Below are 18,097 nucleotides of genomic sequence, written 5' to 3' on the forward strand. Positions count from 1 at the left end.
CCATTAACACACATTATAAATGGCATGAACAAATTTGAACCAAGGTCTTCTGCCTCGAAATCCATCATTTTATCCCCAAAGACATACTGGATCGGGAGAGGGATTTTCCATCCAATTTCAATAAGTCCATATTGAGGAGATGCTTATAAAGTTGAGCTACATGATTAAAATACCATTTTTCAATACAAATCAAATTACTTCAATAACTGTTCTCAAAGTAATCTCGGTACTCATCTGGCAACTATAAGTTTTTAAAAGAATTAACTTGTTTTATTGTTTAAATATAAGAAAAGGAATAATTTATTTTGAGCATCTTTTAGTGAAAGAAATAAACTTTTCCCTCTTTATGTATCTATATAAAATCTAAAAGATTTTTTAGGTAAAGAGATATAAGAAACTTGAATAAATAAATGGACTTAAATTGAATAGGGAAAGATTATATGGATGTCCATTCTACTCTTCCTCTGTGAAAGGAAACAAAACCACCAATAAAGCACATAACATGCTAAGAGTTGGCAAATATCTAAAATAGGGCTTTTTAATCTTCAGTAGGTTATGATTACAGAGATGCCAATCAACTTTTGGTAGTGGTAACACACCTCATTTATCTGAACAAAAACCAAGTGAATTTGTTTTATTTCTGATACTATTCTGTACTCCTTTTCTAGCCTTCAGAAACTGCTATACTGCCTGACAAGAGACCAGAATTACATGATTCCCAAATGGTGGTGACCATAAACTACATGCCATGACTCTGTGTGTGTTGTGTGCGTGCACATGCATGTGTGTGTGTGTGTGCATATGTGTGCATGCACAAGTGCATGCACATGCACACATAAGGTTAAAGGGTATGGAATGAAAAAAATGAGAATGGTTATCTTAAATGATAATGGAATGTAATTAAATTTAAAGGAACTCATTAAAGACAGGATACTATATAATGCTGATGAGTTTGATATAGTATTATTTTTAAATTGTGGTTTATTCTTAAGGTCCCAACTTGGAAAGTGGCATAGGGAATTTAATTGGTCTGTTTCCTTAAAAATCCTTTATCATCTAGCAATAATAACTTTGTAATTTTTTTTACCCATTCAAGTATCTTCAGGAGATATGTTACTAGACTTGCACATACCTTAATTCACTTCAACATTTACAAAATAACACTGACAGACAGAATGACAGAAAACACTCATAAATATTGATGAGTATCTTAATAAACTTGACAGTCAAGTAGGGTGTTGGGTTTTTTTTTTAGGATTTTTATAAGTGACATTTTAGTTTCATGCGCTCTGTAAGAGGAGCTATAGTGGTAGAGGTTCCAGCCACCCTTATTTCAGCTATGACTGAGGTACCTTATATGTCAATATGATTTTGTGAATCCATTTTGCATAATAAGCTACTCGAACAAAAATCCCAGGGCGGTTTGGAATGGCACAGCCGCGACCAGGTACAATAACTCCAATGACCATTCTCATTTTATGTTGTTCACAAACCAATGGTCCACCATAATCTCCCTAGGAAAGGACATGCATAGCAAAAAGCATTATTTTAGAGATAAAAAGAGAGTTCTTTATAATTTAATACAGTCCATTACAGTTATATGAGGTTATAAATAAGCATTTATTGTTAATCCCATCCAAACAAAATGAAAATAATTACATCCCTAACAGGAGGCTTTGCACTGAGTAGAAGTTTGGAAAGCAGGGGGCATGTTCAAGGGTTAGGGAATAATCTAATTTAAGTGGAGTATCTGATACATTGTGGGGGAGGGAGGGGTGGCAAGATATTAGGATTTGCCTAACCCTAATTTTAGGTTTTCTTCCAGGTTGAAATGTCATTCCTTTTACTTGCCAAATACTCATAAGATTTCTACTAATGTGATCAAAAATGGTTTATCTCTTGTTTTATGTTTGGGGGACAGGGGACAAGGAATGCAAACAATTGCTCTGAATAAAACCATTTCACAAAGCCTTTAATACTTTCATAATCACAACATACCATAACATTGCAAAGCTTGTAGAAATGCCATTCAGTTATCACTGTATCCTATGGAACTTCCCTTTGTAATTGAGTTTTATAATGTCATGTTTTTTATGAAGTCATTTAATGAAATGAGATGGATTATTCTGGTATGATAATATAGCACACTTAGTGCAAACTTTTTGTCTTTTTAATATGAGAAAAATACAGAAGAAATACACAGGAGAACATAATTACTATCATACATTCTAGATTTATAGATCTTTTTACCTCACATGGTCCTGTTCCTATTTTTTCAGTCCCAGCACAGATTTCAGACTCATTTAGAGTGATCTTCCCTTGGTGATATTGACTACATTTCTCATTTCCCATGATAAACAAGTGTGCTACACGAAGGAGACCATCAAAGTTGATTACTTAAATTAAAAAAAAATTAAAATCACAGTTATATGTAGAGAAATCATATAGTGTTTAAATAGAAGTCCTATTTAAATAAGCAACATAGCATTTTAATTGAAAGTTAAATATCTTACATCCAGTGTATCCCCATCCATACACACTACAAGTAGTCTTTTCAGGAATTGTACAGCCGTAATTAGGTAAATCAATCGTACTAACAAAGTCATCCAGTACTGCAGGTCTGAAAAAAAAAAGTCAACACACTTCATTTTATTTGATATTTTTAGAAGTTTTACGACAGAAGAAGGCAAAGGTATACATTGCATTATGACCTGTTAACTTCTTTCTAAGTTAAGAAAAAAATAATCTTCAAATTTTAAGTACTAACTTTGCAAGCTTTAGTAAAACCAGGTCTGATCCTTCAGGTCCATATACTAATTGAGAGATATTTCGAACTTGTTTGTGTTTCTCTTCTCCTCTTCCATGAACATCATGAATTCCAAGCCAAGCTTCATAGTCTTTCAAATCTTTAGTTCTAAATAAAATATTGAAATGTAATATATAATTTTAGTATGACTTTGGTGGCTATGCTTTTACTTTATGTGTGTGTATTCTTCTTGGTCTGTTTGCATAATATAGCAAAAATCAAATGCAATTCAAAATGGCTGTAGTGTACAGCATAACAGTGTGGAAGGCAATACATTTGTAGGTGGAGATCCTGATTAAGCATAGTTATGCAATGATGATCCATAAAGTAGCTTAAATTGTATGTTTCCTACAAATCCCTGTAGCCTGCAATGTAGTGAAAGGAACACTGAAATTTAAATTCAAGCTCTACCATTTAACTTTTGTCTAGTCAGAATTCCTCTGTGGGCCTCAGCTCCTGTTTCTGTAAAATTAGGAGCTAGGACAAAACTATAGGTAAGGTCTTCTAGGTCTTAGGGGATATACCACTCATGCCCCAAAGTGCTATGTGAATTCTGTATCTTTAGAAGACCTGGGTTCAAATCCCCACCTTTGACACAACCTGGTTCTGTGACTCTGGGCAAGTCACTGAATCCCTCAATGCTCCAAGCAGCTATTTCAGAAGAGTTTCAGATATACTTTATAGTCTAAAAATTTTCCTCACCATGGCTAACTTCTACCAATTTAAAAAGTCTTTAAAAATCAATGAATAGATAATTTTGATATATTTAAATTTAAAATGAAAATAAAACACTGACAAAGATGCTTACTGGTTTAAAAAGGACAAAAGAAAAAAGGATCATGTCTACTAAGAACTAGGTGAGGTGGAAAATTTCTTAAGGCATACAACATACTGTGTCTCTCCCTTTCCTGAGGTTGATTTTCATAGGAATTTGTTTGAAGGATAATGCGTATGCTGGTTTACAAATGCCAAATGAAATGAGGCCAAGGGCAAAGGCTGTGGATTAAAATGTAAATAAGAGTAGTAAATCATGTACTGTCTTCTTGATTTATATCTCCAAATAATAAATATAAATGAATGGAATTAATAGCAAAACAAAAACTAACAAAATCAAAATTATTCTAAATTAAAACTTAATTTTTGAAATATCTTACCGAGAAGGGAAACATTGTCTTGCAGTTAAAACCCAACTTTCTTTTATTAATGAACCTCCACAGATATGCCTATTTCTGTGAGGAAAGCAATAAGAAAATGTAACAAGTAACATAACGAGTTTAACACACATTTATTAAAGCACATGCTAAAAGCAGTAAACTGCCACACCCTTTCCAGTAAGAATGAGAGTACCGAAATATTTATTATTCTCAGCGCAAGAGAAGAGGTGGAAAGCCAGATGAAGGTGCCTCATAGTGCCTTGGGGGATGGCAAGATGGAATATGAAGTATGATGTAGGGCAGGTTGGATATAAAAGGTTGAGGTGAGTTGGCACTCAACCACCAATCAGACAAGTTCAGACTTTGCTTATTTCTATATAGACATTTCTTGATAACAGAATTAGTCTTTATCTTCAATATTACGTATTACATGATTTTCTAATTTCATTATGCTTATCTATAATTACGTTATTTCCATGAAAGCTTCTACTATATAATGTATATGGAAACACAATGTGTACATATGTATGTGCATGTTGTATAGTTGTAACATACAATGCAATCTAAATAATATGCACTAAAATGAGGAATCAGAATTTAGATAACATAAAAAATGAAATTAAAATGAGTGTGGAAATTCCAAGAATGCTTTATCTAGTCTTGTGTGTGGTCTATGGTAGCAACCAGTAAAATGTTAGCTCCCTCAGGGCACTGACTGTTTTTAGGGTTTTAAAAAATTGTTGATATTTTTTCTTTTGCAGCACCATCATTTCCAAATGTATGCATTTCCCCCCCTAATTTAGGGGAGAAAGGAAGAAGGAAAGCAATTCAGCAAAACTAGCCAACATGTTAATCTATTCTGACAATAAATGTAAAATTTTTCCTGCATAATTCTCCACCTCTGTAAAAGAAAAAGGAACAGAAGTACATTTTCTCAGTTCTTTTTCAGGGACAGTCTTGTTCATTATAATTGTAAAGTGTAAAATGCTCTGTGTTGGTGGTGGTTGTTCTTGTCATTTACATTATTATAGGCACAGTATATAATACAAGGACTGTTTTTCATTATATCTTTATTATCTCCATACCTAGCCCAGTGCCTTGTTTATATTGGACTTTTGATAAATATTTGCTTAAAGGAATTAAATGAATAATAAAAAAAATGTAGTCTGGAAGTAAAAATATATCATCCCTGGAAAATTGCACAGCATATACAGTTCCCCCACCTCCTAACTTCCAATATTAGATTCTCATGGCCATTGGTTTTTTCTCAACTAGTTTGATTTATATAATGTTATACAAATATAAACAAAATAGCTTCTCCACTCATTTTCCTTTATAAGATTAGCCTGCAACAGAATCATTTCATACCATTCATTTTCTAGACATAAATCCCTAAAACAAAAATATTTTAAGTTCTGGATATGGTATCTGACATAAATAGATTTACACCAACAAAACTGATAAGTTCTAGAATGAGCAATTTGGTAGATCATTTATATAAAAGATTCTATATTGAGAATACATAAATATATAAATGTGTATATATACATTTATGTGTGTATATGTACACACATAGATACATACACACATATGGGAGGCAGCTATTCTTGGCATATATACATATACATATATATTTTTATTTTTGCTTATACATAATAGAAATGGAAGTGAGAGAAACTTTTAAAAATTAATAAACTGAATACATATTTAGGCATTCTGCCTGAAATGTAATAATTACCTGTGTTTCAAACTAACCATCCATCCCACATTTGTTTGCGTTGGGATTCCATTTACTACTCGTAACTGTTTTGTTTTTGCACAGGAAATGACAGGATCTAAAAACATAGCATTAAACATAGCATTAAAAAACAATACACCTGCATGAAGTCCAAATACATGCATACATTACGTTTGAAAGTATCATTTGTAAATTGATTGCTAAAAACTGAGAATGCATTTTTTTTTCCATTTAAAAATACTATTTACCAAATTGTGGCCTATAATCTACGTAACAGAAGTCTACTGTTAATAGTACAAGAGAACCTGTATTGGTAATTAAGGTGGGACTTTTTAATTGTTTTCCCTTTTGAAGCACTGAAGTAATCAAGTGCCTTTGATTAAGTCATACTAGGTATAAAGCCCCAGGCCCACACCCTTTTGCTGATTAGATATGGAGCCTTAGGGCCCTAAGAAGGGTATATAAACTCAGAGGTTAGCATTTTGTTCAGGGGCTCTCATTCACTGGGAGAGTGTCGTGTGATTTGACCAGACAAGACTCTGGGTAGCCATTGTTAAGAGCCCCCTGGCTTTGGAAAATCCAGATGTTGGTGCTTCTCTGGTAACTGTATATTGTGATTTGGTAAGACAGAAAGGTTGATCTGTTTATAATGTCTCTGTAATTTCTGTTTGTATTTGCTCTGAAGTTCAGGGTGCTGGCTTTTCCCCCTGAACTAACTAACTAACTAACTAACTAAAAACATATACACACACACACACACACACACACACACACACACACACACACACATATATATATACACATATATATACACACACATACATATATGTGTGTGTTTATATATATGTATATGTGTATATAGACATGTATATATATACACACATACATATGTATACACACAAACACACATACATGCCTACATATATATATATGTATATATATATTTGTATGTATGGTGTTCCTAAAGTCTGGACATATAGGCAAGTGACGGCAATGTGCAGTTATTGCATCAAGTTCATGTGAATCTTGCAAAGTGCATAACCTTTGCATCACAGATGATGGAAATCATATTGAAGATGTTACTTGTTAATATTCCAATTAAATAAAAATTTCATTCATTTCATTTTTTGAAAATATGCATTTTTGCCTATGTGTCTAGACTTTGGGAACACCCTGTATAGATAGATAGATAGATAGATAGATAGATAGATAGATAGATAGAGATAGATAGAAAAGCAGATCAAAGGACCTGTGCTGGCAGCTCTTGTTGCTGGTCCTGTTGGGTCTTTCACCCCCACAGCAGCTGCTAGCCCCATTGTTGTTACAGAACCTTATTACCACATGCAATAATGTTTTTAAATGAATAAAATTAAATCCCTGGGATCACAAAGGAGGCAAATTATATTGCAATAGTTATCAAAATGTTTAAAAAACAGGTTATGAACCCCAAGTTAAGAACCTTTTCTTTAAGACACATCAGATAAACTCTAGATGATTTCATTAATGATGAATTGATTTTGGTGACTCTAGGGCTAGGAACATTGGTGATGAGACTAATTCTGGGGCTGTGGGACAGATGTCCCATTTAGTAATTCCCAAACTGGTGGTGGATGTAGGGGAGTGTTGGGAAGAGTAGAAATGGGAACAGTTGTGATAGCTTAAACTCCATTCCTTCCTCCCCTTCACACTAGCAGGTATCAGTCTTGTTTCTTAATGCTGTCATTCTTAACCAGTCTTAGAGTAAGGTAAGAAATAAGGGTGGGGAGTATAGAGGAAGGAATGGTCCCAACTAATAGGAAATGGTAAAGGAGAGGGGAAAATAGAGAGAAATACCAAGCACAGACAGTGGGAGGGAAAGTGAATTATTCTGTCCTCTTCTTTAGGACAGCTATTCATGAAAATCTGTTAGCCCAAAAAACTCACAAAAAAAGTTTAGATCATGCAAATTAGTAACAACCAATCCAGCAATTCCAAAGCAAATAGGTTAATGTGGGATGCAGGGTTCACAAATTATGACCCATGGTACCAAGAAACTCAGTCTCAAACCATCAAGAATTCCACATTGTCCTCCCCCTGTCATTATTATGTGGGGTCTAGGAGAGGGCAAAGGTTTGAAAAGCCAGTTTATTGATCAGGACTCATTCTGCTACAATTGCAGTAGGCACTGATTCTTTTGTCATTTGCTCTAAATCCAAGGTCTACCAGAATTTTACAGCATGATATATGCAAACTTGCAGAGCCCTACCCTCTCATTTTACAAATGAGGAAAATGAAGCAGAGAAAGGTTAAGTGATTTGCTCAGGCTAACACATCTAATGATTATCTGAGACCAGCTATGAACCCAGCATTGTCCTGATTCCAAGTCAGTGTCCCCTCTTCTATACCATGATGGCTCCCACAAGTATAAACTCCCAAAGATTTCTTTTAAATATTATTGATAATTAAATGATTAGAAATACATTTCCCTAGAGATATAATAAGTTAGATCGCTTTTTGTCATGGTAGAGGGGCTTACATAGCTCAATGAAACTATGAGCCATACCCTGCTGAGTTACCCAAGATGGGCAGGTCATAATGGAGAGTTCTGACAAAAGGTGATCCACTGGAGAAGAAAATGGCAAACTACTCCAGTATCTTTACCAAGAAAACCCCATGGACAGCAATGAAATGATGAAAGAGATTACATTGGAAGATGAGCCCTCAGGTCAGAAGGTGTCTAATACACTACTGGGGAAGAGTGGAGGAAAACTACAAGTAGCTCCAATACTAATGAAACAGCTAGGCCAAAGCTGAAAGGAAACTCAGCTGAGGATATGCCTAATGATGAAAGGAAAGTCTGATTCTGTAAAGATCAATATTGCATAGGAACCTGGAATAGAGGATCTATGAACCAAGGTAAGCTGGATGTGGTCATGCACGAGGTGAAAAGATTAAACATTTACATCTTGGGTGTCAGTGAATTTGAATGTATGGGTATGGGTGGATTTAATTCAGGTGATCATTATATATACTACTATGGGCAAGACTCCCTTAAAAGAAATGGAATAGACCTCATAGTCAATATAAGGGTGAGAAAAGCACTACTGGGGTCTAATCTCAAAAATAACAGAATAATATCTGAATCCAAGGCAAACCATTCAATATGGTTTAATTCATTCAATAGTAATATAAGTCTATGCTCCAACCACTGTTGCCAAAGTTGATCAGTTCTAGGAACACCTACAACATCTAGAAATAACTCCCCCCAGGGCGAAGCCAAAATGGCGGCTGGTAAGCAGGGAATAATGTGAGCTCCGAACGGAGACCCTCCAAAAACTTATAAAAAATGGCTCTGAACCAATTATAGAATGGCTGAACCCACAAAACAGCAGAGGGAAGCAGGGCTCCAGCCCAGGACAGCCTGGATGGTCTCTGGGTGAGGTCTATCCCACATGGAGCTGGGAGCTGGGAGCTGGGAACGGAGTGGAGCAGAGCCCAGCCTGAGCGGCGTGGACCATCCAGACCAGAAGCGGGGCGGAGGGGGCCCTAGCGCCCTGATTCAGTGAGCTGCAGCAGTTACGAGACTTCTCAACCCACAAACACCAAAGACTGCGGAGAAGGTTAGTGGGAAAAGCTGCGGGAGTGGAAGGAGTTCGCGGTTCGGCTTCCAGCCCCGGGGGCAGCGGAGGTAGGGCAGCTACAGCTGTTGTTACTTCCGGCTCCAGGCCCACCTGGTGGGAGGAATTAAGTGGCCGATCAGAGCAGGGGTGCACAGCCTGCCGAAGATCTAAGCCCAGTTCGGGTTGGGGGTTGGGGAAGGAGGAGTGCTGGTGTGGCAGAGCTGGCACCTCCCCCCCAAACGTGGAACATAGAACTCTGTAATCTACAAGCAGTCGTACCCCACTGAAAAACTCAAGGGTCAAGTTAGTTGGCTGGGAATATGGCCAGGCCGCGAAAACGCACCCAGATTCAGTCTCAGACTTTGCATTCTTTCTTTGCTGACAAAGAAGACCAAAACATACAAACAGAAGAAATTAATAAAGTCAAAGAGCCTACAACAGAAACCTCCAAGAAAAACAGGAACTGGTCCCAGGCCATGGAAGAGTTCAAAAAGGAGTTGGAAAAGCAAGTTAGAGAAGTAGAGGAAAAATTGGGAAGAGAAATGAGAAGGATGCGAGAAAACCATGAAAAACAAGTCAATGACTTGCTAAAGGAGACCCAAAAAAATACTGAAAAATACACTGAAGAAAACAACACCTTAAAAAACAGACTAACTCAAATGGCAAAAGAGCTCCAAAAATCCAATGAGGAGAAGAATGCCTTGAAAGGCAGAATTAGCCAAATGGAAAAGGAGGTCCAAAAGACCACTGAAGAAAATACTACTTTAAAAATCAGATTGGAGCAAGTGGAAGCTAGTGACTTTATGAGAAATCAGGATATTATCAAACAGAACCAAAGGAATGAAAAAATGGAAGACAATGTGAAATATCTCCTTGGAAAAACCACTGACCTGGAAAATAGATCCAGGAGAGATAATTTAAAAATTATTGGACTACCTGAAAGCCATGATCAAAAAAAGAGCCTAGATACCATCTTTCAAGAAATTATCAAGGAGAACTGCCTTGATATTCTAGAGCCACAGGGCAAAATAGAAATTGAAAGAATCCATCGATCACCTCCTCAAATAGATCCCAAAAAGAAATCTCCTAGGAATATTGTTGCCAAATTCCAGAGCTCCCAGATCAAGGAGAAAATACTGTAAGCAGCCAGAAAGAAACAATTTGAGTATTGTGGAAACCCAATCAGAATAACCCAAGATCTGGCAGCTTCTACATTAAGAGATCGAAGGGCTTGGAATGCAATATTCCGGAGGTCAATGGAGCTAGGATTGAGACCTAGAATCACCTACCCAGCAAAACTGAGTGTCATGTTCCAAGGCAGGATATGGATTTTCAATAAAATAGAGGAGTTTCAAGCTTTCTCAGTGAAAAGACCAGAACTGAATGGAAAATTTGACTTTCAAACACAGGAATCAAGAGAAGCATGAAAAGGTAATCAAGAAACGGAAATTGCAAGGGACTTACTAAAGTTGAACTGTTTTGTTTACATTCCTACATGGAAAGATGATGTTTATGATTCATGAGACCTCAGTATTAGGGTAGTTGAAGGGAATATGCATATATATATATATGTGTGTGTGTGTGTATCTATGTGTATATGTATGCATGTGTATGTAGGTATATATATGTGTGTGCTTTTATATATGTATATACATACATACATATATATATATATATATATATGTAAAAGAGAGAGAGCAGACACAGGGTGAGTTGAAGATGAAGGGAAGATATATAAAAGAAATAAAATGAAATTAAGGGATGAGAGAGCAACATACTGAGAGAGGGAGATAGGGAGAGATAGAATGGGGTGGATTATCTCGCATAAAGGTGGCAAGAGGAAGCAGTTCTGTGGGAGGAGGGGAGAGGGCAGGTGAGGGGGGAATGAGTGAACCTTGCTCTCATCAGATTCGGCCTGAGGAGGGAATACCATACATACTCAGTTGGGTATCTTACCCCACAGGAAAGAAGAGGGAGGACGATAAAAAAAAATAAAAGGGGGGGGGGATGATGGAGGGGAGGGCAGATGGGGGTGGAGGTAATCAAAACAAACACTTTGGAAAGGGGACAGGGTCAAGGGAGAAAATTCAATAAAGCGGGATGGGTTGGGAAGGAGCAAAATGTAGTTAGCCTTCCACAACATGAGTATTGTGGAAGGGTTATACATAATGATACATGCGTGGCCTAGGTTGAAGTGCTCGACTTCTTAGGGAGGGTGGGTGGGAAGGGAAGAGGGGAGAGAATTTGGAACTCAAAGTTTTAAAAACAGATGTTCAAAAACAAAAAAAAAAGTTTTTGCATGCAACTAAAAAATAAGATACACAGGCAATGGGGCGTAGAAATTTATCTTGCCCTACAAGAAAGGAAGGGAAAAGGGGATGAGAGGGGAGGGGGGTGATAGAGGGGAGGGCTGACTGGGGAACAGGGCAACCAGAATATATGCCATCTTGGAGTGGGGGGGAGGGTAGAAATGGGGAGAAAATTTGTAATTCAAACTGTTGTGAAAATCAATGCTGAAAACCAAACATGTTAAATAAATAAATAAAGAAAGAAAAAAAAAAGAAATAACTCCCCCCAAAAAAGATGTCACATTCATCATAAGGGATTGGAATGCTAAAGTAGAACATCAAAAGATAATTCAAATAATAGGCAAGTTTGGCCTTGGAGTACAAAATGAAGCAGGACAGAGACTAATGCAGTTTTGTCAAGATAATTCATTTGTCATAGCAAACACTCCTTTCAACCCAAAAGGTTCCTCTACACATGTACATCACCAAATGTTCAATATCTAAATCAGACTGATTACATATTTTACAGTCAAAGGTAGAAAAGCTCTATACAGTCAGTTAAAACAAGACCTGCAGCTCATTGTGGCTCAGATTATGAGCTTATTATTGCAGAATTCAGACTTTAAGAAAGTAGGGAAAACTATCAGACCATATAGATATTATATAATATCCATTATGAGTATAGAGTAGAGGTGATGGATAAATTTGAGGGATTAGATCTAGATTAAAAAACTATGGACAGAGGTTGGTAATAGTATACAGGAGGCAGCAACAAAAAAAAAATCATTCCACAGAAAATGAAGAGCAAGAAAGCAAAATTGCTCTGATGAGTCTTTAGAAATAGCCAGGGAAAGAAGAAAAGCAAAAAGTAAAGGAGAAAGGGAAAGATATACTTGACTAAATGCAGAATTCCAGAGAATAGCAAAGAGAGATAAGAAGGTTTTCCTAAATCAGCAATGCAAAGAAATAGAAGAAAAAAATGAAATGGGTATAATGGCAACCAGGGTGGGACTTTTTGTTGTCTTTTGTTTTGGAGTGTTTTTCAGCACTAAGGCAATCAAGTGCCTTTGAGTCTTGCCTTTGTTTCAATCAAGAGCCTTTGGTTGAATCAGGAGTCTTTGATGACCTGCTTATGTCATGGGAAGGCTTAGGTCACATGGATTTGAGTCATGTGTTTGTGATGCCCTCTGACCTTGAAGAAGTATATATATACTCCGAGGTTAGCATTTTGCTTGGGACTCACTTAGTGGAAGAGTGTTGTGTGATTTGAAAAGACGAGACTCTGGGTAGCCATTCAGGAGCCCCTCAGCTTTGAAAAACCTAGATGTTTGTGTTTTTCTTCCCTATGTATGTAATACCTTGGTCAGATGGGTAGAAGCCTGTCTGTTGATTTGTGTTATTTTGCTCTGTTTGTATCATTTCTGCTTATAATTTCTGCTTGTGTTTTCTCTGTAGTTCAGGGTGCTGACTTTTTCCACTGAACTAAGTGAATGATATATGTATGTTTAATTAAAATAAGATTGTTAACCCCTTAAAGTTGCTTTCCTTAGAAAAGCTGTGCTAGCAGCCCTCCTGTGTGCTGGTGTTATTGGTCTTACATAACCATAGTAGTGGCAAGTAGCATTGTTGTTACAGTGGGAAAAGACGAGATCCCTTCAAGAAAATTAGATATATCAAGGGAACAGTTTGTGCCAAAATGAGCATGTTAAAAGACAAAAGATAATAGAGACTTAAGAGAAGCGGAAAAGATTAGGAAGAGGTGGAAAGAATATACAAAAGAATAATAGAAGAATGATCTTGACATCAATAACCACTATGGTGTCATTACTGATCTAGAGCCAGACATCCTGGAGAATGAAATCAGGTGGGCCTTAGGAAGCATTTCTAACAACAAGGCTCATGGAGGTGATGGAATTCCAGCTGAGCTATTTAAAATCCTAAAAGGTGATGATGTTAAAGTGCCAGATTCAGTATGTGAGCAAATTGGGAAAAATCAACAGTGGCCACTGAATTGGAAAAGATTAGTTTATGCCCCAATCCTAAGAATGGCAATGCAAAGCAATATTCAAATTACTGAACAAATGCACTCATTTCACATGCCAGCAAGGTTACACTTAAGATTCTGCAAGCTAGGCTTCAGCAATATGTGAATCAAGAAAAGCTGGCTTGAAAAAAATTCTTGGCAATCGGTCCCATCATTTCTTGGCAAATAGAGGGAGAAGAAATGGAAGCAGCATCAAATTTTATATTCTTGGGCTCAAAGATCATTGCAAACGGTGACTGCAGCCATGAAATTAAAAGACCCTTGCTCCTTGGAAGTAAAACTATGGCAAATCTGGACAGCATGCTAAAAAACAGAAATATCACCTTGCTGACAAAGGTCCATAGAGTCAAAGCTATGGTTTTTCCAGGAGCATTATATGGCCATGAGAGTTGGACTGCTGCTAAGCACCACAGAATCAACGCTTTTGAATTGTGGTACTAGAGAAAACTTTTGAGAGTCCCTTTGGCCAGCAAGGAGATGAAATCAGTCAATACTTAAAGAAATTAATTCATGCTATTCACTGGAAGGTCAAATACTGAAGCTGAAGCTTAACTACTTTGGCCATGTGATGAGAAGAAAAAGAAAAGAGGATGGCAGAGGAAGAGGTAGATAGACCGTGTCATGGAAATAATGAACATGAACTTGGACAAACTTTGAGAGATAGTAGAGAATAAAAGGCCCTGGCAAGCTATGGTCCAAAGGGTCATGAAGACTTAGACACAACTGAATGACTGAACAACAACACAGTAAAAATAACTATGTTGGAGGGATTTTTTTTCTTAAACTTTGAAAAGAACAAGTCTTTCCTTCCAGTGGTTGGTCACTGGAGCACTGTTCAATTTGAGGCATCATACATTACGGAGGATACTGACAAAATGAAGCATTTCCAGAGGACAGGGACAAAAATGACAGAGACTTGAAACAATATCATTTGGTGATGGCTTAAAGGAACTAGGCATTTTATCCTGGGCAAGAGGAAAAAATTAAGAGAAGTATGATTTCTATATTTAAACAACCAAGGAGCTCTTACATTGGGGAGAGATTTTAAGTCAGTTAAATTATATTCAACTACCAATCATTAGGTTGGAGCCCAACAGAGATACTTCTCAAAAGAGTATCATCTCCTTTATAAGATGAGAGCACAGAATAATTCTGAAGAGTATAACAGAATGGTTCACCTAGTAATTCTTTAATCTTTTCTCCGTAATGTGGTGAATTCTTAACATGTAGCATTAGATTAGATTTCAACTCTAAGATTCTGATATTCTAGAATGAGCATTTAGAAGTTCAATAAATATTTATTAGCTGCCTAATGTGTGCTAGGCATTGTGCTAAGCAATGGGGATACAAAATGAGGCAAAAGACAATCCCTGCCCACAAGGAGCTTACAATGTATTCATAATGCATTTATGAGGTAAAAATCTTAAAACATGTTAGCCTTTTACCCCACCCTCTGCTATTTCTAGTTGCCCTTCATATTCTTTGTTATTTTTATGTTTAACATACATGTCCAATGACTCCAGTGTTTATGTTAGTTTTCCATGTGCTTTGTTATGACTTACTTGATTTGTGAAATTGAAATAATCCTTTTACCTCCTTCAACCTAAGAAGGTATAAAAATGTAAAAGCTTTCAGTAGCTTAGCTGAGTTTGGTGTTTAGTAGACCCTTTAAAAATGATTTAAATAATCTTGAATAAAGTGGGAAACATGGAAGTATAACATTTTGAACATGAGGGAAGTATGGCAACTGAATAATTTTTAAATTATTTTTCTCATGCCTCCATGAAGTCAAATTTACATAAGTTCAGTTATCCTAATAGCTAAATCAACTCAGCAAGTGCATATTAAATGGCTATTATTGTATCAAGAATATTATGCTAGTTGCATTAGTTTATATCTCTAGTGGGAGATAAAAACCAAGACAGATGCTGGCCCTCAAGAAGCTGATATTCTAGTACTCATTCAAATTAAAATACAAAAACACATATCCAAAATCAAATACTACTACTTTACATGATCTATTTTGCCAGCATCTCTTTCTCTTTCCCTAACATACACATGTAATGATCCTCCAACAAAATTAACAAGTACATTTTAAAGAGATATTATTTATCTATTATGTAAAATTAAAGAATTTTAAATCCTTGACAATAATAAAAGTCTTAGGAAGAAAACTTAAGCAAATCATGAAAGATCTTTATACAGGCACAAAGGAAATATAATTGTATGTGTATGTATGTATATGCATAAATTAAGTGCTTATATGAAGATTACTTACGGTCTAAATTGACTATTGTGGGTGTAGTATCACCTTCACCTGTAAAAGTAAATGAAATGTTTTAAAATTGATGAGAAATGACTGGAAAAAGTCCTAAAATAAGTAGCTATGTAAAGGAAACAAAATACTTCAAGATGCTACATATTGCTGTGATTACCCTCTCTCCCTCCCCCTTCCTCCGTTCCTCTCTCTCTCTCTCTCTCTCTCTCTCTCTCTCTCTCTGTCTCTGTCTCTCTCTGTCTCTCCCCCTCTCCCTCCCTTTCACTTTGTACATATACACACAAAAATACATCTATATGTATATATGTAAATATGTGCTGCATGTGTATATATAGATATACATATCAGAAAGATATATTTGTGTATGTACAATGCCTTCAAAGCTTAAAAAATAAGGTAAAATTCTTCAAGGTAATTATAAATTGTTTCTACTGGAAGAAATTAGATGGCTGTACATATAAGTACTGGATGATTTATATTCTTTCATCGTTTCTTTTATAACTCTTTAGGAGGCTATCAGGTTTGGGCTTTTATGCCAGTTGGAGATTGAATGGATAGCAGTTTCAGTTACATTACTAAAATTAAATAACTGTTAATTTCTATTGAAATGCCAAAAATTGTCCAGTCATGGGAAATGTATTATCTTGAATAGGACTTAGTTATCTTAGAGGAAAAATGTAGATAACACAACTATTCTTGTCTGCCTTTGTTTTAGCTATTTAGATAAACTATTTTAATCTTATTTAATAATTTTTTCATTTAAAAAAACTTTTTTACTTAGACTGAATTTGAAACTAACAAAGGTGCAGAACTAAAGGAAATGAACATACTACATATATGTATATAAGAAATTCCAATGGTTATGAATCTGAGCTACTAATGTAGTGGTTATTTTGTTGCTAAGTGGAAATTTAGGGTTCCATTTCATGTTTCAAAGTTCACATTTTGAGGGTGGAATGCTACAAAAGGGTGAGAAGTTAAGGATGGAGATCTCTTTGATAGCTGTGTGGAACATTAATTTCAATTTCAAAAGACACTCTTTTTTACAAACCCCCTACCAGGGGTTAAATGCAACAAAAGAGACAGGCCAGGAAGATGCTTGGGATAGGGAATAATTAAGCAGTAATGAATGAGGCACAAGGCATTTCCTGGAGCTAAATGACTAGCTGTTCAGAATTGATGGCCTATAGTGCAGTCAGGCACAATTAACACTAGCTGGCTGTTAATCCCTGGAATTGCCCTGAACTCAAATAAATTAGCAATGGATGCAGGGTGTGTGTTGGTGGGGGGAGAGACATAAGGAATGCAAATTTGACAGTTATTTATTGTAAGGTATTTCTAAGGACTTATTGTCTAACATTTAATTTACAAACAGAGGAAAGATTGGTAAAAGGGTAGGAATATGAATCTCATCATTTCCCTTCCCCCCATCCAGTTTCCCTTTAGTTTATTTTGAGGTGGGTTTTGTCTTTGAATCAGCTGCTGACAGCTTATTAGTTGGTATGGATAGGAGGTCTACAAATTGGGAGAGGTGCAGGCTAGGGAAATTAAAACATCAAGGTTATTGGTTTCTCCGCCCAAGTCAATTACTTGCAATTTTTAAAATGAATAGCTTTGTGCTCCTTTGGTTGCTTTGATGTGAAAGACTGCAAGACAACAGAATGCTCCATCTAGCATCTTATGAAGGTGTGACTTGCAAGGCCTGTGGTTCATTATTGGAGTTTGAAAAAAAATATTTTATAATGTAGAAAGAAGTTGATTTAACTCTCTTATTTGATTAACATTAATAAACAAGGTACAGTTTTTTCTTCTTGCTCCTTTCCTCTTGGAAAGGGGAACTTTTGTGTTATTAAGGGTTAGGCTGCTTTTCTTAAAGAAAAGGACTGCAAAAATATATAATGAACAAAGTCTTTCATAGTAATAAAGATATTACATATGTCAGTTTCCAAAATGTCAAAGTTAAATCTAAGCTAGTAATTCAGACATCTGAACACTTTTTTAAAATGACCCTCCGGTATTAATTGATATTGGAATAAGACTTAGCATTTGAGAATGCTTTAAAAATGGTGTTTTTTGGTCAGGTCATACAATCTAAGTAATATGATTCTACTTATCTGATTTCTTTTTTTGATGGTAGTTTAAAAGCTGCATGTAATATTATTTTGGAAGACATTTTAGAATATAAAAGTT

The 18,097-nt window shown here is 36.0% G+C and overlaps 1 protein-coding gene across 3 annotated transcripts in view; it reads right to left on the minus strand.

Annotated features, from left to right (window-relative positions):
* Positions 1–836: 836 nt before the first annotated feature.
* Positions 837–18,097, minus strand: part of HGF (hepatocyte growth factor) — a 103,456-nt gene continuing 86,195 nt past the window's right edge. For all 3 annotated transcript variants that reach the window (XM_036760345.1, XM_036760344.1, XM_036760343.1), the window contains exons 12-18: positions 15,908–15,946; positions 5,699–5,795; positions 3,961–4,035; positions 2,768–2,914; positions 2,514–2,620; positions 2,251–2,396; positions 837–1,514 (exon numbers count right to left, since the gene is read on the minus strand). In XM_036760345.1, the coding sequence (XP_036616240.1) occupies positions 1,338–1,514; positions 2,251–2,396; positions 2,514–2,620; positions 2,768–2,914; positions 3,961–4,035; positions 5,699–5,795; positions 15,908–15,946 (788 nt within the window). In that variant the 3' untranslated portion in view covers positions 837–1,337. The remainder of the gene's footprint in view (positions 1,515–2,250; positions 2,397–2,513; positions 2,621–2,767; positions 2,915–3,960; positions 4,036–5,698; positions 5,796–15,907; positions 15,947–18,097) is intronic.

This window comes from Trichosurus vulpecula, chromosome 5 (assembly GCF_011100635.1).
Source record: "Trichosurus vulpecula isolate mTriVul1 chromosome 5, mTriVul1.pri, whole genome shotgun sequence".
Taxonomy (NCBI): Eukaryota; Metazoa; Chordata; class Mammalia; order Diprotodontia; family Phalangeridae; genus Trichosurus; species Trichosurus vulpecula.